At 44.3% G+C, this 22,377-nt stretch overlaps 1 protein-coding gene, 1 long non-coding RNA gene and 1 pseudogene across 8 annotated transcripts in view; 1 reads left to right on the top strand and 2 right to left on the bottom strand.

The window, feature by feature from the left end:
• Positions 1–3,632: 3,632 nt before the first annotated feature.
• On the bottom strand, positions 3,633–4,459 carry LOC132520383 (large ribosomal subunit protein uL30-like; annotated as a pseudogene).
• Positions 4,460–8,802: 4,343 nt separating this feature from the next.
• LOC132520872 (uncharacterized) lies at positions 8,803–13,428 on the bottom strand. 6 transcript variants are annotated; one of them, XR_009540634.1, is made up of 4 exons: positions 13,112–13,428; positions 10,717–11,628; positions 10,526–10,582; positions 8,803–9,147 (listed from the first exon to the last, which is right to left on the bottom strand). It is a non-coding gene; the product is annotated as an uncharacterized LOC132520872 (long non-coding RNA). The 6 variants fall into 6 exon arrangements; XR_009540635.1 differs by having other exon boundaries at positions 13,011–13,428; XR_009540636.1 differs by lacking the exon at positions 13,112–13,428 and adding an exon at positions 12,351–12,779.
• WWTR1 (WW domain containing transcription regulator 1) overlaps positions 12,371–22,377 on the top strand; it is a 132,198-nt gene continuing 122,191 nt past the window's right edge. Inside the window, exons 1-2 of one of the 2 annotated variants that reach the window (XM_060149643.1) lie at positions 12,371–12,622; positions 13,028–13,461. In XM_060149643.1, coding sequence (XP_060005626.1) covers positions 13,031–13,461 — 431 coding nt within the window. In that variant the 5' untranslated portion in view covers positions 12,371–12,622; positions 13,028–13,030. Of the gene's footprint in view, positions 12,623–12,688; positions 12,823–13,027; positions 13,462–22,377 lie in introns of those variants that run through there. The other variant, XM_060149644.1, reaches the window with a different exon arrangement.

A 22,377-nucleotide genomic window follows, 5' to 3' on the forward strand; every position in this document is an offset into this window, starting at 1 on the left:
TAAAGCTGGGCCCTTCCTGCACATGTGGGCCACCTGTCAGTCAAGGATTGCCTTGAAGTTCCCCATCAGCTGGGTCAGGACTTTCTCAGGGTTGCACTACAGTCTGAAGCTCTTCACACCCAATCCTGCTTCCTTCTTTCCTCCATTCACAGGTGTCATATCTGCATTGCCATCCTGCCTGCTTTTCTTCCTTCTCCCCTCCGTTCTTGAGAGGCTTTTCCTGCAATACATCTCTTGCTCCTCTAATTCCATCTTGGCATCTGCTTCCTGGTGGATCTGAACTGACCCACAAATCACACTTCTAAATAGTTCTTTTCCAAGTAAGCAACTGTTTTTCTGGTTTTTTTTTTTTTTGCTTGATGAAGCGTTTAAACCTGAAGGTTAAACAGACACCTACCCTATCAATACAGGTATCTCTCTTGGCCAATTTACTGTCATTTAACTCTGCAGAGGAGTTACAGGTTATGTCAGTGTCTTCTAGAACTTGTACTAGGGAAACAGAGGTCTATTTTATCTATTTACAGGAGGGCAAGGTCACCTCCAAACTTTCCCTGGATTACTTTTATGGTTGCCTCCCTTTTCCCTGCCATTGGACTCTAGTGGTAAGAATCCTGTTTGTCTCCTTTAAACCACAGAACTGCTAATTCAGATGAAATGACATTTCCAGAAGAATAGGAATTCCTGATTTAAGTGAGGCCCCTTTGAGTTCAGATGGATTTGTGATAAGTAAAAAAGAGCACTCTTGTTCCCAGACCAGCTACACACTGCCGCCCCAAGCTGCGGATTAGTGGAACTGGCCCAGTAATAAACTTGGTTGGGATTTTCCTTGGTGAGATTTTGTGACCACCAAAGAGGTTCCCTTGCAAGTAGATGAGTCTGGGTAGGAAAATACCCATATGTGGGCTTCTTATTGCCTCTCCTACAGAAACAAATCTCCTGGCAGTGATGAAACAGAAAAGACCGACTAAAGATAAACACTTGGATTCTGCATGAAGGCTTTTGGTAATTTTGGGGAAAATGGGCTGGGTCTCTCCCATACCAGCAAATTGCTTTGGAGGCTGTAAAGTTTGGTCTCCGAACTCATTTGGCCAAGCTGCGCAGAAAGTCAAAGGAAGATTCATTAGCAAGGATGAAATGTACCACCAGATTATGTCTGTCTTTTCAACCAAACAGACTGAGACTTATTTCTTGTGACGTTCAAACACTGACACAAAATGTTTTGAAACCCCTGTGACATTTGTTGGTGAGTAGAGTGTCTAAGGGAGTTTATGTGGAAGAATCAATATAACTATTGCTCCAGAGTTGTCAGGGAATTCACCCAAAGGGCCCCTCTCTATTAGTGACTAATTTTATTCTAAGAATGGGATCCACCACTTCTAATTTAAGACCTTGACTTGTGATGTAAAGTAATGAAGCATCAGCTCTTGGACACTTCAATATAACCTATCTCCAGGGCAGATAGAAGAGATAGATTTCTCACCTGAGACGTACTTAAATCAGAATCAGACAAAGAACTTTGTCATTCCTCGTTGAAAGGTACAAGTTGCCATACTTAATTGAATAAGGCAGTCTTTTTTTTTTAATATTTATTTATTTGGCTAAGCAGGGTGTTGGTTGCCCTGTGCAGGATCTTCATTGAGGCATGAGTGCCTTTTAGTTGCGGCACATGGAATCTGTAGTTGCGGCATGTGAACTCTTAGTTGTGGCATGTGGGATCTAGTTCCCTGACCAGGGGTTGAACCCGGGACCCCTGCATTGGGAGCTCGGAGTCTTAGCTACTGGCCCACCAGGGAAGTCCCAAGTCTTTTTAACAATTGCAAGAGAAAACTAAAACTCAAGTTTTTTCCCTTGAAAGCCATAACAAGTTTTATCTTTACAGATACTGATACAATGTCTACTAGCCAGGCTGAATTATATTATCATCTCTAACCTGGAGCTCCTGGCTGTACAATCAATGAGCCTTGATGGCGGGTGGGAGGAAATTCACAGAATCAATGAGCCTTGATGGCGGGTGGGAGGAAAGAGCCTTGATGGCGGGTGGGAGGAAATTCACAGAATAAACAATAAAATGTCTCTTGCCTGAAATCTTTGCCTCCAAAATGGGAGATGATGATTCAGTAGAACTACAATGTGCAGCCACTAGGTTGGTACCCATGTAGTCCTAAAATTGTTTGGCTGTAAGGGCATCATGTGATACCTCTAAGTATTTTGTTGGTGATTTGTTTCTAAAAGGTAAAGAGCTAAAAGATTTTTGTTCCTGCTAAGAAATGCCAAGCACATGAACACAGGCAGCTATTCCATCTCTGAGTTTCTCTGCCTGGGCCTTCTTTCTGAGAGCTTCCTGCCTTCCCTTGAGAATCATGCTCATTGTACTTATTCTTGACCTTGCTCTCCCTCCTACCCACCATTAAAGGTGATTAGTCCAGATGGACACCTGATTCAAGCTAAACCAATCAGACACCTTTCCCTGGGAATTTGGACTTGAGGCAAAAGTCCGTTTCTCTTTCAAGAGAAACTGTATAATATGTGAAATTGTGAGGTGTAGACAACCATGTGCCATGTGGATTGAAGAGCAGAAAAAGCTGGGTGCAGAAAGAAGAGTGAAGAAGATATGCAGAGAGAAGTGGGGGAGGGGAGACAGAAAGAGAGAGAGAGAGAGAGATGTGGACTTTTTCAGGTTCTATGCAGTATCCTTGTAATTGCTCACTTTTGCTTAAGTGAACATAACCTTTTACCTGCAGCCAAGAGGAGTCTTAACTTTTCCTCCCACTCCTGGCAAGTGTATGATATAGAAAATATGAATTTGTCCAACAAGGTAATCCTGGACTCACAGGAAACACTTTGATCCTGTAGGAGCCTCTTCTTGCTGCAGGAAGAAATCTGCCTGTTTTCTGAGCTCTTTCCCCACACCAGCCCTTGAAGGGTCTAGAAAGACTCAATCTGAGGGTCAGGACAGACTGAGGTTTGGGGGCCCCCAAGGATTTGGGGCTGTTAGAGCCCCTAGTTCAATGACTAGGCTGGAGTGCCTAGTCATCATTTGTGATATACTTTTTCTGTAACAAAATGCATACTGAGTTCCAAATGACCAATTTACAAAACGACTTAAGGACTACAATCCTTTAAAAAAAAAAAGAAGCAGGGACTGCCTGCTCCATATTAATTAGTAGTGACGATTCACAACACAGAAGGGGTTCTTTAATACACACAAGCACTCCATTAATCAGGACCTGATTGCACTTTAAGTTCCCTCCAACACATTTGACTTTTCATTTATTTAATGAGAGGGAAGAGACAACTAAACTTCAATCTTCTGTGCATTGAATGGCCATTAGATGACAAAGCATTTGTGAAATGATACTGTAAGTCAGTGGAGGAGAAAAAACTTTAAAAATATCCTCTCTCTCTCTCTCTCTTTTTTTTTTTTGAGGAACAGACAGAATTCTGTAATGCTCACAAAGGAAGAAGCAATTAAGACTCTGATTCAGTTAAGAAGATATAAGAGAAATATAATTTGAAAGCCTGGAGGCACTAGACAGTTTGAGTTCTGGCTCTTTTTTTTTTTTTTTTTTCAATTTGAAAGCAGTCACTGTTTATTAACTGGCCAGATTACAGAAGTAATCATGGTAGATACCTTAGTTCATCCTTCTAATAAGCCTGTTGATCTGGTCTTCCGTGTTGCAGCATCTCCACCTTCAACAAAATGGGTGGTCATTTTCTTCATTCCACCTCGTGAAGACAATTTGAAGGGCCACAGGAAGTCGTTTGCTTCTTTGAACCCAAACGTTTTCCAACAGTATAGATCTCATGAATCAGATCCTCCATGCAGATAATACCGTATTTGCCAAGAGATGGAGCAATCAACACGTTATCTGTCAGGGCAGTTCGCTTCTTGTTGATTTTGCCATAACCACGCTTGTAGATCAATTCATTTACTGACTTCAGGTTGGGTACCTCCATGCAATGTATGGTTCCACAATTCTCAGCATGTTAATTGAAGCCTTGTTGAGCTTCACAAAAGTGCCATTGAAAATCTGATGGAGTCGGAGAAGCTGCAACACCTTTCGAACCTTTGGGCTCACACCATTGATACCTCTGATCCTGATGACAAACGTCAATTTGGGTTCCGTGGCTACGTAGAAGTTGCCGGCTTTTCCTGCCATCCTAGCCATGCGAATTTCAGTTCTCTACATCTGCCTGTATTCCTTGTGATAGCGCTTAGCTTTTTCATAGATAAGCTTCTCCTGGCCTTTCGAAGCATCTTCTGGGCAAATTTCTTTCTCAGGCGCTTGATCTTAAGCTCTGAGAAATTCTTTCGCTTTTTCTTAAGGGTTTCTGGCACAGCAGGAACCTTCTTTTTCTTCTCTTCCGCACCCTCCATGGTTCCAGCCGGAAAGAGCTGAGTTCTGGCTCTTTTGTTACAACTCAATGACCTTCGGCAAGACACAAATTTATCTGAACCTTTGTTTTCTTATCTGTAAAATAGGTGTTCCAGTAAGGCTTGCCTGCCAATTCTTACAGAGTTACTGTGAGATTCATGTGTGATTGTACATGTGAAATTGTTTCGTAGTCTGTAAAGTATTATACAAATATTATTCACTCTTATTGTGACAATTGAAATACTAATAACTTTTAATTATTTTGACTAGGGGGAAATGTCTACAGTCATATGGTCAAATTAGGAGTTACTGTATGGCAGACACTACATGAGAATAAATTCACCCTCTGATCCAAGATTATATGCAAATATATATTTTTATTTAATTAATTAATTTATTTTTATAAGCCAATCTTTTTATTTATTTAGTTTTTTGCTGAGTTGGGTCTTTGTTGCTACGTGCGGGCTTGCGACAAGGGGGGCTACTCTTTGTTGTGGTGCGCGGGCTTCTCATTGCGGTGGCTTCTCTTGTGGAGCACGGGCTCTAGGCGCTCCGCGGCACAAGGGATCTTCCCAGGCTCGAACCCACGATCCCTGCATTAGCAGGCGGATTCTTAACCACTGCGCCACCAGGGAAGCCCTCAAATATATATTTGTAAAGGAAACTTTTGTTGTTTTTAAGCATGTGTGAGTTGAACTCATGCCTGTAGGGTTAGCTCTCTCGTGGAGCAGCATTTGCCTCCTGGGCCCTCCCTCCACCCTGTCTTGGTTTGGCTGGTCCTCTCCTTGTCTCCTTGGCTCCAAACCACGGTTGACTTTTCTTTACCAGGCACGAAAAGTGACCTCACTTGAGTCTGGACAGTTCTGAGACAGAGAGATAACAGTAGAGCTCGTATATGCTTGGCTCCTGTCAACATGACAAATAAGACAGGGGAAGAGAGGTGGCTTGAACAGCTGGTGTAACCAGATCTGGGACTTATTTGGGTCGAGGGAGGAGTTGAATGACATCGTCAACCAATGAATGTCCTATCAGGTGGTAAACTCTTCCAAGCTCGGCTTGAAAGACCACTTTTGGTCCTGCACGTAGTGGGGACCCCAATTTTTTTTCTTTAAAAAAAATTAAAATTTTTTTTCCAAATTTATATACGTATATGTATAACACATATATATATATTTCTTGAATATATGTAATACTGAGCACCTTGAAATTTCCCCCCAAACACTGGTAATTAGTTCTTTCATCACACCCAAAATAATATTAATAATATGGTTTAGGCTTCTGAGGGTGATGATTCAATTTCTCTATCATGTGACACATTTATAGATCTACACAGATCTAAGTACATAAAGAGAGACATTTATCTATGTATTTTATTTTTATATAGACATTTTATTTTTTGGTATTACTTTAGCATCGTATTTTTTATTCATTTCCCACCTGCCTCAATGTTTTTGAACAAAGTTGTAATTATGGTATTCATTAATACTTGCTTCTGGATTTTTTTCATCAAAAATTATTTAAAAAGACATTTTCACATTGATATATTGTCTTCATAAGTACTACTTCAGATAGCTACCAAAAATTCACTGGATATATTGAGCCGTCACATATACTTAACCAATCTCATGTTAAGTGTTTAAGAAACTTCTAATTTTCCCCTACTGTAGATTATGCTGCAACTGGCAACTTTCCAATACAGCTGCTAGTTAACCTCCAAACCATGCTTTACGTTGTTAAGCATTTTCTTTTTCTTTCCTTTTTTTTGGGAGGGGCGGGAGGGCGTGCTACACGGCTTGCAGGATCTTAGTTCCCCAACCAGAGACTGAACCCACATGTTGGCAGTGAAGTGGAGCCCTAACCACTGAACATCCAGGGAATTCCCGTGTTAAGCATTTCCAAAAGCGTATTTTTCTTTTCTAAAAATATATTAATTAATTAATTTTTCCATTTAAAATTATTTTCTCCAGTCCCCCCCAAAAATACATATGTATAGTAAAAATACTAAAGGATAAACAACTCGTGCACAGTACCCAAGTACAGACTGAATCTCAGAAATTCCTTCTTCCTCTTGTCCAACTGCATTGCTGAAGTAACAGATAACATTAGGCAGACCACAGTCCCATCCATCATCACCGTCATCATCACCTTTATCAAAATTATCTTCCTTACGATCATACCAGTGATGCATTTTTTAGGAACACCAAAGTGAAGCCTGACAGTGAGGCCGGCATGTGAGGAGAGCAAATGCAGAACTGGGAGGCAGCAGCAGTCATTGTAAGTATTTGTAAACTTGCCATGTGCTGGACACTGTGGTAGACACTTGAGATGTGGTAAATTATGAATACACACATACCATGTCAAGGAACTTGGTCAACTCTTAGCCTCCTGTTGAAATAATCTTCTTCAACAGTTTTCTGGACTCTTGATTATTCAAACCCTTATCTATTCAAAGTCCTTGTCTGTTTTGCTCCCCTTCAGTTGCTAATGGTGATTCTGCTCTGGGAATTTTCTCCATACTGGTTCAGCAAGTCCAGGCAGGTTCTGCCCCAAGGGCTCCTGGGCTAGAGTCTTTTAACAACTCACTCACCCCACCAAGTTTCTGACCATTCACCTGAGCTGGAATCATCCACTCAGACCAAGTCAGTGATTCAGAGCTGAGAAAAGCGGCCTGTGGCTTTCCTCAGGCAGAATGGCAGGCAACGGCCACTGGGCTAGGCTAGTGTACTGGACACTCCTGTGTGGAGAACACCTTGTTAGGCACGGGGAAGAGAAAAAGGAAAATGAAGTCCTCTTAGACTTGTCCTCCAAGAGCTTGCAATCCTTTTCAGGAGCTGAGTCCATATGTAGTGCCAAAATTACAGCGAATGGCGAGAGGGTGCCTTACAAACCGTTAAGAGGACACCAGTGGGTGCTGGAAGAGGAACAGGCAAAGTCATGTAAGGATCAGCATTCCCTCGACAAGGAATTATGGCCTTCAGAGAAGCAATTCCATAAGGAAATGCAAGATGTGTCTAGCCCTGCAGCTATTTACAATCCAGTTGGCGAGGCAAGAGATACTGAGGTAAAAGTTGAAATAGAATATAAAGAAGTGTTACGTGTGATTACGTGTCAAGGGAGTGAAAAAGACAAGAATTTAAGGGAAAGGAGGGATGGATGAAGGTTTGACAATGGAGTATGGAGGGCAGTTTTGAGCAGGGTTCAAACAAAGAGATAGGTATAGTGAAGGATTAGGCCAAATGTGCTTGGGTCAGAGCCTAGCTGGAGAGGATGAGGGACACATCTGTGTAAAAATTAAGGTCAGAATGCTGTGAAGATGGCAGTGTGTTGGGAGTCCTTGGGTGCTGGATTGATAGCTCTGACTTTTATTCTTGTGGGCAGTTGTTCAAAGCTTGTGAGCCAGGGAATGACATGAAAATGGGAGGCCAGAAATGAGGGACTGGAGGGAGAGAAACCAATTAGGAGGCCACTGCAGGCTTTGAAGATAAGGTCCTGTTGTGGGAGTGGGAAAGGAAGGATGGGCTTGAGGGACATCAGAAGGAAGAATTGACAGTCCTTGCCGTTGATTGGATATGGGCAGAGAGGGAGGAGAGAAAGTCTTTGCAAATAGAAAGATTTACATATCGGCAGGAGTGTGCTCTCAATTGATTATCTTATAAAAATTGTGGAGTTTCTTCTCTATGAGATAGGTAGGCAGTAGGTATCTCACTGATTAAAAATGACAAAACCAGAGAGCAACTCCTGGCTCAAAGGAGGGGAGAGTAGAAAAAAGCACTCCAATCTAGGATTACAAACCCTGGGCTCTGTCCCAGCATTTTTTTTCCCCCCAAGAATTCATTTCACGTATTTGGACAAAATACAGGCATACCTCGGAGATATTGCCAGTTTAGTTCCAGTCACTCGGATCTTTTTGGTTTCCCCGTGCATATAAAAGTTACGTTTACACTGTACTGTAGTTTGTTAAATGTGCAATCGCATTATGTTTAAAACAAAGACAATGTATATACCTTAATTAAAAAATACTTTATTGCTAAAAAATGCTAACCATCACCTGAGCCTTCAGTGAGTTGTAAACTTTTTGCAATAGTAACATCAAAGATCCCTAATCACAGATCACCTTTAGCAAATACAGTAAGAAAAAAGTCTGAAATATTGTGAGAATTACCAAACTATGATGGAGACACGATCTGAGCAAATGCTGTTGGGAAAATGGAGCCGGTAGTGTTGCGTGATGCAGGGTTGCCACAAACCTTCAATTTGTAAAAAAAACCCGCAGTATCTGTGAAGTGCTACAAAGTGAGATCTTCCTGTACTTTAAAACTCACTGGGCCAGTCTCCTTACCTGTAAAATATTTGTCTATTATCTATTTTATGGGTCTCAGCCCAAATCACAGCCATTATTTATTAAATACTTTAGCATGTAACAGAATTTGTGTTAAGAACTTTATTTGTAATTTCTTATTTAATCTTTAGAATGCCCATTCTGCATTTAAAAAAAAATTTGAAAATTTAGTAGCTTAAAACAATATTCATTTTATTTGTTCTACAATCTGGGCTGGGCTGGGCTGGGCTCTGGTTCTACTGGTCTTGATGCTGGTCACTGATGCCCTTGCAGTCAGCTGTTGGGCCGGCTGGGGGCTGGGCTCAGCTCTGGTGCTGGATGGCTGGAGTTCTCCCTGTCTCCACCTATCTCAGGGCCTCTTCCTCTGCACGTGGTTTCCCCAGCATGGCTCAGATCTCCCAAAATTACAGAAGCAGAAACTTCCACACCTCCCTTGGGGTTAAAAGAGGGAACAAACACAGATGCAGGGCTGCATTTTCCAGGCGAAGGCAAGTCACTGGCCCAGTCCAGATTTAAGTGGGAGGGACTCCATAAGGGTGTGACCAAAAGAAGGGTGGTCCATTGAAGGCCTGCAGTGTCACAGACTACCATACTATTATCTCCAATTTGTAAATGAATAATCTATGATTTAAGGGAGGTTAAATTACTTGCCCAATGTAGAGAGTAGAGCTAGGCATTTCAAAGCTTGTGTTCTAAATCAGTGGGAACAGATAAAATTTGTATATAGTCGTTCCTCAGTATCAGCAGGGGGTTGGTTCTAGGACACCCCGCGCCCCCCAACCAAAATCTGAGGATGGTCAGGTCCCTTATATAAAATGGCGTAGTATTTAAATATAACCTACACACATCCTCCCATATACTTTAAATCAGCTCTACGCTTCTTATAATAACTAATACAATTAAATGCTATGTAAATAGTTGTCAGTGTGCCACAAATTCAAGTTTTGCTTTTTGGAACTTTCTGGATTTTTTTTTTTTTTAAATCCACAGTGGATGTGGAACCCAAGGATACAAAGGGCCGACTGTAATTTGTTTTAATCTAAAATCCTGTGAGGTGGGTACTGTTATTGTTTCTAATTTACAAAGGAGAAAACTCAGGAATAGAGAGTTTCAGTATCTTGCCTCAGGTATTTTCCTCCAGAGATTCATTATACACTTACCTGTTACACCATACTGCCTCTTATGGGCAGTACCTGATATATACAAGGCACCTATAAATGTTATTTAATCTGAAACTATTGTTTGAGGCACTGAAGCAAATCTCTTTGGCCATCCGCTATCATATCTTATAGACTGTTTGGGAACTGGGAGTTTTCCCTTTGAGCTATCACGTGATCAGAGCAATTTCCATTTCAGGCATCTACTTTGTCCTCCACTATCTATGTCTTGAAGTTTGGCAAGGAATGACGGCATCCTTGCCCACCCAACCTCAATCCTGATTCTCCCTAACTGATTAATCTCATGGCTCCCTCAGCATCTTCCTCTGTGCAGCAGCCAGGAACTCTTTACAAAGCAAGACCTTCCTTCCTGGGTGAGGACCTTCCTGGAGTTGGGCTGGCCTCAAGGTTGCATCTGTTCATCAAGTGGCTTCTGAATTAGTAACCTTTCGGTCCCAGTCACTTCCTCTAGTTCCAGAGCTAATTTTCCCATTGTTGCAACTGTGGTGGATTCTGACGATAGCTTGTAAAGATGCTATTTCCCATGGAGTGACCTGTAGCAGCTTCCCCTTCCCTCTGCTGGTCCTATGGGCAGAGGACCTGCTGATGGGAAATAGTTCCAGAGTCTCCTGAAGGAGCCATGCTCTGCTTACCTTTGACAGTGATCCACATGACTGTCGTTCTCTCTCAGGCAGTCTTGATTTTCCCATCTGTGGGGAGTTTGGAATCAGAGCACACCCTCAAACACAGATAATGGGGGGCGGGCTCACTTAGGCGGCCTCTGCTCTATTTTGGGCACTGACAGGGAGAAGCCATTCAGGGAATGTGCCCCAAATACTCTTACCTTTTCCAAAGCAAAACTATGGGGTGTGGGGCTTCCCTGGTGGCGCAGTGGTTGAGAGTCCGCCTGCTAATGCAGGGGACACGGGTTCGTGCCCCGGTCCTGGAGGATCCCACATGCCGCGGAGCGGCTGGGCCCGTGAGCCATGGCCGCTTAGCCTGCGCGTCTGGAGCCTGTGCTCCGCAATGGGAGAGGCCACAACAGTGAGAGGCCCGCGTACCGCAAAAAAAAAAAAAAAATTAAATTAAATTAAAAAAAAAAACCAAAAAAAAAACCTATGGGGTGGCCTTGTCTTTCCCATAAACTTTCCTCCTTCAAAGCAACTCCAGATTTTAATTTTGACTTTGTTCCACCCTTATAAAACTGTGAAGGCACAATACTTGCACTTGATACAATTCTATTTTATTTAACAAAGAGGTATGTAGGCAGGTATGTCTTCAAAGTGCTTTACATATATCGCCTCATATGACTTATTTCATAAACTTATGTTTGAATCAAATGGGGTCGGGTAGGGACTTTCTGAAGCCTGACTTACCTCGCAGCCACTCTCCCCTTCTCCCCAATGGAGAAGGGACAAGGAAAGAAGGAACTGAGCTGCTCCGGAGGACCAGGCCGCCTCCTACTTCCCGCAGCTGTCTTGCCAGTCTAGATCTAGCAGGGGGTCTCCACCCCTCGCCTAGATCCAGTCGGTGGGAGGGTGGGTGGTTTTTTCCGGGTCACTGGCGCACCCTCTCTGCTCCCAGCCACCTGTTCCGGTTCCATCCCGGCTCCAGGCTCTCTGGAGGGCGTCAGGGACATTCCAATCCTCCCACTACCCGCGCGGATGTCGCGGGAGAGGGGGGCACGATCGCTGTCCCTTTCCAGCGCCCAAGCTTTGACCAGGTTTCTTCTCAACCCCTAGTGACTTGAGTCACCCTGGAGAGGAAAACAAGGATTGATAAATGGTTTGAAGGTTGTTTACAATGAACCAGCTGGCGAAGCCGCATCCCTAGCGACAGAGGCACTTTCTGGGCACCGTCTGCGCACGAGCAGACAATTGAAAGCCAAACAGCCGAGATGCCTCCTCGCCAGACCAAATATGGTCACAAGCGCTAAGTAGCCTCCCGTGGAAAGGCTGGCCTCGCTGGTGTCTCCCCGCGCCGGAGCGCACCCGGGCCCGCCCTCAGGCAGAATCACGGATCAGTGCAGCGCTCCGGCGCTCCCGGCCTCGGCACCCGGCACTAAGGGAGGGCGCGGCGCCCAGGACCGGCCCTTACTCGGTCTGGGCCCCTCACCCGCGTGCCCTCCGCCGCCCCCAGCCTTGGTTTCGGTCCACAAGTCCTTGATTAAACAGGCTCGGGCCACTTTCCCTTTGATCCCGCCCCAAGTCCGTGGTAAACTCAAAGGAATGCAGATCCAGGGCTCCGCGGGAGAGGTCCGCGCGACCAGGAGGAGTGGGTGGAGGGCACCCGTCTCCTCTTACCCTGCAAAGTACCCAGCACGCCCAGGGTTTTCTGGAGCCGGGGGTGGGAGGAGGAGGAAGAGAAAGGGGAGAGACGAGCGGGGGCAGGCAGGCTGGGGACTTGGAGGTCATGCATAATTCAACAGCTCAACTTTCGGCCCCGCCTCTTTCCTGGGAGTGGGAGTTTGCTCCAAACTTTGTTTATGGGACAGTCCGGGAGCCGCGGCGGCCGCGCTGTCTGCTTCTCCTCAGCCTCCTCGCGGAGCGCGAGCGCCTGAGGCCAGTTCGGGGGATGTGAGAGCAGAAGGCCCTCGGCTGCCAGGCACCGAGTCGGGTCAGGATTTGCCAGCCGGGCCCCGGCTCCAACCCTGCAAGCTCGGGACGCACCCTAGCGACCCAGGCCCGACAGCGAGTTCGGGCGGGACGGCGGCCGCCGCACGCCCAGACTCGGCTTCGCTGCGCGCCCAGGTAGTGCCCGCCGGCGCGCGCCCGCTCACCCGGCACCACGCCAGGGCGCCCGGCTCCTCGGGCTTCCGGAGTTGAGATGTCTTGGAGACTTTGGGGGGCTGACTGCCCTGGAAAGTTTCGACCTGTCCTTTGCCACCAGCAGTTCAGCAGCGTCTCCAGTGCAGTAAACTCCCAGCAGCCACCCCATCCCCCCTTTCCTGGTAACTTCTTGGCTTCAAGAAAGTTGCATAATTCTCGAGGCCAGGAGGGACCCCTCCCCCCTCCGGCTGGTCTTAACTGCTGGGTGTCTGGGATCCCGAGGCTGACACCTATCTGTCTCTTTTGCTTTTTCTCTCTATTCTCCCCCCCGTATCACCCTCTCCGACCCTCAATAAAAAGCTCATCTGACCTCCTTTCTCCTTGCAGAAGATGAATCCGGCCTCGGCGCCCCCTCCGCTCCCGCCACCCGGGCAGCAAGTGATTCACGTCACTCAAGACCTAGACACGGACCTCGAAGCCCTCTTCAACTCGGTGATGAACCCCAAGCCCAGCTCGTGGCGGAAGAAGATCCTGCCCGAGTCGTTCTTCAAGGAGCCTGATTCCGGCTCGCACTCGCGCCAGTCGAGCACCGACTCGTCCGGTGGTCACCCTGGGCCCCGACTGGCCGGCGGCGCCCAGCACGTCCGCTCGCACTCGTCGCCCGCGTCTCTGCAGCTGGGCACCGGCGCGGGCGCTGCGGGCAGCCCGGCGCAGCAGCACGCACACCTCCGACAGCAGTCCTACGACGTGACCGACGAGCTGCCTCTGCCCCCAGGCTGGGAGATGACCTTCACGGCCACTGGCCAGAGGTACTTCCTCAAGTAAGTCAGCCTGGAGCTAGGGGGGACACAGAGTCATGATACCCAGGGTGTGTGCACGCTTGTTCTTGAGTGTGTGTGTGTGTGTGTGTGTGTGTGTGTGAGAGAGAGAGAGAGAGAGAGAGAGAGAGAGAGAGGGAGAGGGAGAGGTGATGTGTCACCTTCCACGGCTGTTTCCCAGAGATCTGGGAGGCTGGAAGTAGGGAGTGAGTCTCTGGGTGTTGGAATTGTAAGGGATCAGAAACTGAGTCTGGTGAAGTTCTTCCAGGGTTCTGGAAGTCACAAGAGATTCGGGACATGGAAACTCTTAGAGGTACAAGAAAAAAAAAACTTTTGGGAGAATTCTCAATGAGACACATAGGTGACTATGCCCTGCAGCTGGAGTACTGATACAGACTCCTGGACCCAAACTCTTACTCCCTTCCCTGCCCACTCTAAGTCAGATAGTCAGAGCCTGGTCCACTGAGATATGACATCAACATAAATGCTAGAGCAGATCTGAGGCTTGGGGAGGAGAGGGACTCTTGGTAGTGTAGGTGGTCTCCAGTCTCTCCATTCTTGGGAAAAGCAGTCTGGAAAAGTGAACACTGCCTGGTAGGCCTTACTGGTGACGTGATGACCACACAGCACCTGTGATGTAATTAGTAACTGCCTGGTGAAGCAGTTGTAGGCTGGACAAATCAATTGTGTGGAAATTGGGTCGGAGTTTTATTATGTCGCCCTTGGTAACCTAAAATACCATCGAATCAGGAGCCTGCTTTGTCATTCTTCCCTTCCCTTTGTTCCAGCTTTTTGATGTAATGAAGTTTACATTTGAGTGGAATTAGACTGTATAGGAAAATATATTCATAGGCATAAAGAAGGTTGTTTCCATTGTGGTACCCTAAAATAATTGTATTCTGGAGGAGAAGCCAAGCTGGAACTTGCAATGTAATTAGTGAGGTCATGGGGGGTCAGGCTATCAATGGCCTGGATTGAAGTCGTACCAGCTGGACCACTTGGTCCAGGATTGCCTGCCCTGGCGGGCTGTTCACTGCCATGGAGGGAAACTCCTCCTCTAAGAACTTGCCTTGGAATTTATGTTAAAGCCCATATTTCTTTGATTGAGTAGCTTTAGTTTAGACGTTAAGATGTTATGTGCTATTTTAAAAAGATAATCAACCCTTTCTTTGGCACTAATATTTGATACTTTGCTGTGAGAGGACCCTAATAACAAATACACAAGGATGGATGAGGCTTATAATAGCCAACCCTTTGACTCATACTGGTGGCCAATTATTCCTTTCCCATCCCAAAGCTGTTGATGTCTTGTGCAAGGAGGAGTGCTTTATTTTTTTGCTGGGGTTGATGCATTGCTGAGAAGCCCTTGTCCTAAAACAGACTTGATGGTCATTTTAGTCCACAACTGGTCTTCTCCTGGGTTTTGAGTGACAGTGTGGACACGTACTCAGTGCTTTGATTTCTTTTTTTTTTAAATTATTTATTTTTGGCTGCGTTGGGTCTTCGTTGCTGCGCACAGGCTTTTCTCTAGTTGCAGCGAGCTGGGTCTACGCTTCGTTGTGGTGCACGGGCTTCTCGTTGCAGTGGCTTGACTTTGTTGCGGGAGCACGGGCTCTGGGTGCGCGGGCTTCAGTAGTTGTAGCACATAGGCTCAGTAGTTGTGGCTCACGGGCTTAGTTGCTCCGCGGCATGTGGGATCTTCCCAGACCAGGGACGGAACCTGTGTCCCCTGCATCAACAGGAGGATTCTTAACCACTGCGCCACCAGGGAAGTCCCGTGCGGAAGTCCAGTGCTTTAATTTCTAAATAGTTGATGGAATTCAAGTATGTGATGTAATAGCATGACATTTTTCTAAGTGTGATGATATTGTTCCAAAGGATGGCATTAGTTTGTATACTATATAAAGATCCAAAGTAGCATCTTGTATTGCTTTACTTAGGTAAATGCAGTTTTGAATATCTTACTGTGACTTTTATAGAAATGGACTTAGTAGTACCTACAAGTAGAAAAAGACCCAATAATTTCTAATAATTTTGGAGGCTATTTTTGGTCCCAAATGATTTTTGAACTGTGTTTATAAATACACACACACAAATATGTATATGATTGGTATAGCTGGTTGTTAAAAATATGAAATAAGAGCTGGGCTTGCCTAATTTCTGAGGAAAGCTAGGGGGAAAAGATCCCTAAACAGAAATAAAACAAAAGAGTTCCCTTTTATACAGGCTTTGAATGATTGGAGTAGCTCTAAAATATGTTTGTGAAACTAGGTTAAAAATGGAAGTAGGCCTTGGGTTTAGAGAAAGTTGATCTGCTCCATTTGCCTCATCCCCCCAACTAACAGTCACTCCTCAGTCCAAAGCTGGGTGCATCTTCATTTCCCTTTGGATAGTCAATAAAGACAACAACTGGAAAAACGTGTAAGCAGTAGGCCTGTAGGCTTGATCTGATGCTATCCCTGGAAATTTTTTGGCCAAGTAGCTAAGGGAATTTAAGAAATTAAGTCACTGTGACTTTTGTTTTTTGAGATAAGCAATCTGCCAGGAGTTCTCTGAATTTCTTTTGGAGCTTTGTTTAAAGCTGGAATAAGATAAATGTTATATGCCACACTTTGTTCCACAGCCTCAAAAAGCAATGTATTTTGGTGGATTTAAGTAGAAGGTTGGAAAATGGTGGCAACTAACCCTGAATTAATTTTCATAAAATCTACCCATGACTTTGCCCCAACATCTGTGAAATGGGGCTAGCAGTAGAATCCTATTCTTGATTTTGTCAGGAGTGGAGGGCTTTATAAATCAGAAATCAAAGTATTTTATAATTGACAAGGTCATTTTCTTGGGGGGAAGGTTAGAAAACTGAGGCCAGGGAAGGGTGTTCACGTGACTTGGGGAATGCCATTTGTGGTTGTTTAATGGTGGACCCTGGACTGGCCCTCTAATCTGTTGTCATCTACTTAGGGAGCAGTTTTCTGTTTTCCCCACTCCCACCTTTATCCTCATGTCACTTCCCCAGCTGAACAATGAGCTTTATGGGATACAAAGCCTGGACATCTAAGAAGCTTTAAAAAACCTTTTTGTCATTTTCTCAGGCAAGATTGTTCCTAGGTATATGGTGTAATCACTTTCTGGTACCTGTTACAGGGCACCTTTTCTAAACATTCACACCTTCCCTGTGGTGTTAGGGTAGCATTTAACAATGGGGAGGATAGAATGTTAAAACGCATGGCCTCTGAAGACTGCATTGTTCCTGCTGTTCTCTACAGCCCATAAATCAGGCTGGGGTGTGTAGGTGTTGGGCTCTTAGCAACTGGCATGCTGACTTTGAACACTGATCACATTAAAATTAAAAAAAAAATTCTGGTTATAAATGGAATACATGTTTGGTGTACATAGACCAGAAAATAGAGAATTATAATAAAGAAGAAAGTGATCTGGATTCAGTAGAACTTTCCATTCTTGTAGAAAATTTTTATTTGAATAACATATTCTGTAAGAAAAATTATCCCCACTCTTAAATATAATTCCAACTATAACATTTGCTGACACTCTCAATTTTTAGGAATAATTTTAGTGTTTTGCCTTTTCTGAAATGTGTGGTAGAAAATTATTTTTGTCAAAGTGATCTGTGCAGGTGGTACCAAACCCAATAGTATAAAAGGACTTTTGTTGAAACACAATGGTTTCCTTCACCTTCTCAAGGCTCACAGAGGGAACCTTTCAATTTTTATTTTATTTTTTAAAATACATTTATTTATTTATTTATTTTTGCCTGCATTGGGTCTTTGTTACTGCTTGTGGGCTTTCTCTAGTTGCCATGAGTGGGGAGCTACTCTTTGTTGCAGTGTGCAGGCTTCTTACTGCCGTGGCTTCTCTCGTTGCGGAGCACGGGCTCTAGGCATGCAGGCTCAGTAGTTGTGGCGCACGGGCTTAGTTGCTCCGCCGTGTTTGGGATCTTCCCAGACCAGGGCTCAAACCCATGTCCCCTGCACCGACAGGTGGATTCTTAACCACTGAGCCACCAGGGAAGCCCCTTTACGGTATTTCTGATTCCCCATTTTGTAAGTCAAGGAGGTTCATTTTGTAAGTCAAGGGTGGCTATCAGTTTCACAATTTGCTTTTTGTTAGTGACACCTTAATATTCCAAAGCTCTGAACCCATAACCAATAAAAGTTTTGTGCTTTGTCCCCAAATTGACTTTTTTATTCATAAATTATTCTTGAAGTTGAAAAACTGGAGGCAACATTTAATATAATTTATTGCCTTGTGTATTAACATTGGATCTTAGACTTGCACATTGTGTCTGGTGTCAGGACTCCTGGGACACTCAAAGGAGGATATATCCAGCCCCAAAGTCATAGGGATTCTTTCCTTTCACTTTTCATCAGTTGTTAAAATTTGTGTTACCTTTTAGTTTCTTCATCTTTGGATCTTGACTTTCTTAAACATTTTTTCCTATTATTTCTAATTGCCTTTTTATATGTTTATATACTATTTGCCTTTATTATGATCTCAAAATTTTCCAGGCTCTCAATCCCCTGGGTTCTGTCAGGTCTCCTTTCCTTAAGCTTTTATGTCCAGATTCCCTCATCTTTCTGTTCCATTCTTGTTGCTCTCTAGCTCTACAACAGAGCTGTCATCCTTAGGGCTTCTCTTTACTTCTTTCCATGGCTAGGAGTGCTGTTTGTTTGTCTTCCTCTTTTTTGGTTTATGCCCTCATTTTGCTGGAGTACATACTTGAGAAACTGTTTTTATAAAATTAATTAATTAATTAAGTTTTGGCTGCCTTGGGTCTTCATTGCTGCACATGGGCTTTCTCTAGTTGCGTCGAGCGGGGGCTACTCTTGGTTGTGGTATGTGGGCTTCTCACTGCGGTGGCTTCTCTTGTTATGGAGCACAGGCTCTTGGCGCGCGGGCTTCAGTAGTTGTGGCTTAGTTGCTCTGAGGCATGTGGGATCTTCCCCAACCAGAGATCGAACCCGTGTCCCCTGAATTGGCAGGTGGATTCTTTTTTTTTTTAAAGAGAGATTGCTTTTATTATTTATTTATTTATTTTATTTATTTATTTTTGGATGCGTTGGGTCTATGTTGTTGCAGGTGGGCTTTCTCTAGCTGCGGTGAGCAGGGTCTACCCTTGGTTGCAGTGCACAGGCTTCTCATTGCGGTGGCTTCTCTCATTGTGGAGCATGGGCTCTAGGTGCGCGGGCTTCAGTAGTTGTGGCACATGGGCTCAGTAGTTGTGGCTCGTGGGCTCTAGAGCAAAGGCTCAGTAGTTGTGGCGCACGGGCTTAGTTGCTCCGTGGTATGTGGGATCTTCCCAGACCAGGGACGGAACCTGTGTCCCCTGCATTGGCAGGAGGATTCTTAACTGCTGCGCCACCAGGGAAGTCCTATTTCACGGTATTTCTAAAGATTAGATAACATATTTGAAGTGTCTGGTACATAGTAGACTTTCAGTACAAGTTCGTTCTTGCTTCCCCTTGCCTCCCCACATGCATATGCTGTCTACCTGGCCAAAATCGGATGCAGAGACCTTGCTAGTAGGATAAACTAATTTTGACTCTCAGTTATTGTTTGGTGCTGAATGAAGCCTGGATCTGGAATTGCAAGCTGGTTTTTAAAATTGTAAATAAAGACTGAGAATCAATTTTCCTGTTAAAAAACCTAAGTAGGAATGCCCACCACAGGTTCCCTTTTGCTGCAGCATCTTGGGCAGAGGATGTCTAACCTCTTCTGAGGAGGATCTACTTTCTGATTTTTGGAATCTGGCTTGTAGCTACTCGTGGAGCCCCGTTTGTGTGTGGGAGGGGGAGTGAGATTGAGAAGTGGGGTGAGAGGAAGAGGGGAGGGAATTGACATTGGTTGATTACCTGCTCTATTCCAGAGGAGGCAGGGAGCTATAAGTCAGTACTTCCCGGAGAGGCAGCGCCAGAATCACCCATGGAACACACTCCTGACACATGCGTAAGGAAACTTTATTCATAACCCTAGGTGCTTTTCACACGTTCTTTTAACTCTCACAGTGACCTGTGAACAGGTACATGTTATTTTCTCATTTTACTGTTGAGGAAACTGAGGCACAATAAGGTTGAGTAAATGGCCCAGGGTCACATAACAGGCGAGTGGCAGAGATGGGATTAGAATTATGTGATTCTCAAACCTGTACTTCTGCACTTGTACTGTACTGCCTCATGTCAGTTACATGCCCATAATTAGGCCCTGTAACTAGGTATCCTTGGTGACCAGATAACTTTGGAGTGGTGGATGGAGCATTAGAGTTCGCTTCTAAACTCAGTCTGGGTGATCAAATTTGGAGCTCTCAGTGCTGGAGAGAGAGAAAAATGATGAACCAAACCAGAAATGGATAGTATACCTACAATGACGATTTTTTCTTCTCATTGAGATTTTCACCATTAATAAATCCATATCATTTTACAGGGCACACAGATGTGACATGGAGGGCGGATGACCTAATGTATGTCAGGATTGGGTATGTTGCTGAGGACTTGTTGAGAGGGTTAGTTAGATGTTAGTAAAGTAGCTTACAGGAAAAAAATTTACTTCTCATTGTCTTTATAATTGCAGAGATTGATTCGAAATACATTGCTTAAAGGGTTGATTCAGTGTCAGTTTTTGTTTGTTGACAAATTAAGACGTGTAGGAATTACACCCTTACTTATCATCTCTGCCTTTCCCGTCCTCCCTCAATGAAATATCTAACCACAGGAGAGGATGGTGGAAGTAAATGAATCCACCAATCCAGGGGATAATTTTTTTTTAAAGGGTGATTTGGAAGACTGAGGACTGAAGTAATAAACTTTTTATTGAAGGGGAAATTCTGAGGGGATGGCCCTTCTGCTGGTCTGTGGGGGACTGTGAATGTTTTAGTGCATTGAAATATCAGCAGAGCAATGTTTTCCAAAGTGTATTCCTTAGAACCCTAGTCCACTCAGATACTTTGTGAACAAAAGGTTCCTGGACCAATAGATTTGGGATATGTTGCACGCTCTGTCCCTCTCTTGGAATTTCACAATACACGTTCAAGACTCCGGAGTCACTTGTTACAAAACTAGTTTATTTTTAAGCCACTATTTCACAAGCATATTTGACTTTTGAACATTTTTATTCCAACTATTATCTCATACTGTCCACCTAGGAATGTCCTATGGACTTTGGGAAGCGTTTTTGTGACTTCCATTGTTATTTCTCTAGTTGAGAGTTTCATGTTTAAATCAAGTTACAGTTTTTCTTTTCAGTGTGCTTTGAGTAGATGTATTACGTTTTCATTTATATTTCTTGATTTAACAGTTAGTTACCAATGCTTAGAGATAAGAAATGGCCCTAAATATCAGACAAGTGGGATATAACACATAAAAACCCGATAATTATGGTACATTGTGAAAGGGTCATAATCCTGATTTTATTTTAAAAAGTGTGTGTGTGTCTGTCTGATAGAGGGTTACGTACCAAACTGTGGTCAATGGTCATCTGTGGGATTATGGAGATTTTTCTTGTCTACTTTTTGCCTTTCTGTATGTTCCAAATGTCGCATAATAAACATATTTCTTTCTAAATTGGGGGAAGGGGGAAGTTAGGAAAACCACAGCAGAAAGCAAGCAGAGAGGCAGGGGAAGATGGAGTGGTAATTTGGGTAGGTGTGTGGGACATGGGAGGGATCTTGTAGTTTTAGCTCAGTAACTGAAGCCTGGAGCTTATGTTACTAAGGAGATCCTCTTTGGGAACTGCTTGTGTTTTTCTTGTTTTGGGTTCTTTTTTTTTTCTTTCTTTTTTAAAAAAATTTTATTGAAGTATAGTTGAATTACAATGTTGTGTTAATGCCATACAGCAAAGTGACTCAGTTATACGTGTATATGTATTCTTTTTCATATTCTTTTCCATTATGGTTTATCACAGGATATTGAATATAGTTTCCTGTGCTATACAGTAGGACCTTGTTGTTTATCCATTCTATAGATAGCAGTTTGCATCTGCTCATCTGTTTTGGGTTATTTTCTTTAGAAATGAATACCGTAATTGCTAAAATCTTAACCAAAAATTCTCCAGAAAAGTCAGGATAAGAAGTAGACTTCATGGCAAATCTTCTGAATTTCCTTCAACATATTCTTTATTTGCATACACTTCTTCCTGGACTTCTAGATTTTATTGAATGTTCCATCTAGACCCAGCAGATGATAAAGGGATAAACGATGTTTGCTGTTAGATGAAGCGAAACCAGGAGTATATGCGAAGTGCTTTGCTCTGTGCCTGGCACAGCGAGCAGCCCTGAAAGTTTACTTACTCCTGTCTTGTTCCTGGTTGAGATGGTGGTGGGGGCAGTGCTCTCCCAGGGCCTTGCCTTTGTGCCATCTTAAAGGTCTTCAGCCATTTCAGCATTTACAGCAAAAAATCATTGCACTCTTCTTGTGTGCCAACGCAGTGCACTGTGCCCGGGGGTGGGGGTGGGGAGAAATGTGGCAGCTTTTCGGACCTCAGGCAGCTGACAGTCTAGCTGGAGAGACATGGGGAATACAGACAAAACCAGGCTAAATAGCCTCCTTCTGACCTGTGTGCAGCTGCCTTCCTGGGTTGGAAGCACTTTGAGGTGTGTCACAATAAGGCTGTCATTTCTATTATGGTTATAGGTCTGAAACTTGCAGCTGGGCTGACCGTCTTTTGGTTTCTCCCATTGGCTGTGCTCCTGGCCTCAGGAACTTGGCACAAGCTGCTACCTGTGCCTGGAATATTACTTCCCTGCTTTTTGCCCGGTTAATGCCTACACTACCTTTAGGCATCACCTTAGATGCCAGCCCTGCAGGGGTTTTCGCCTGACTCACAGCCCCCGCACTGGCTTCGATGCTCCTGCCAGGTTCTCCCACAGCCCTCTGTGTCTCTGCAGACGTAGCACTGCTGCTATAATACTAT

Source organism: Lagenorhynchus albirostris, chromosome 5, assembly GCF_949774975.1.
Source record: "Lagenorhynchus albirostris chromosome 5, mLagAlb1.1, whole genome shotgun sequence".
NCBI lineage: Eukaryota > Metazoa > Chordata > Mammalia > Artiodactyla > Delphinidae > Lagenorhynchus > Lagenorhynchus albirostris.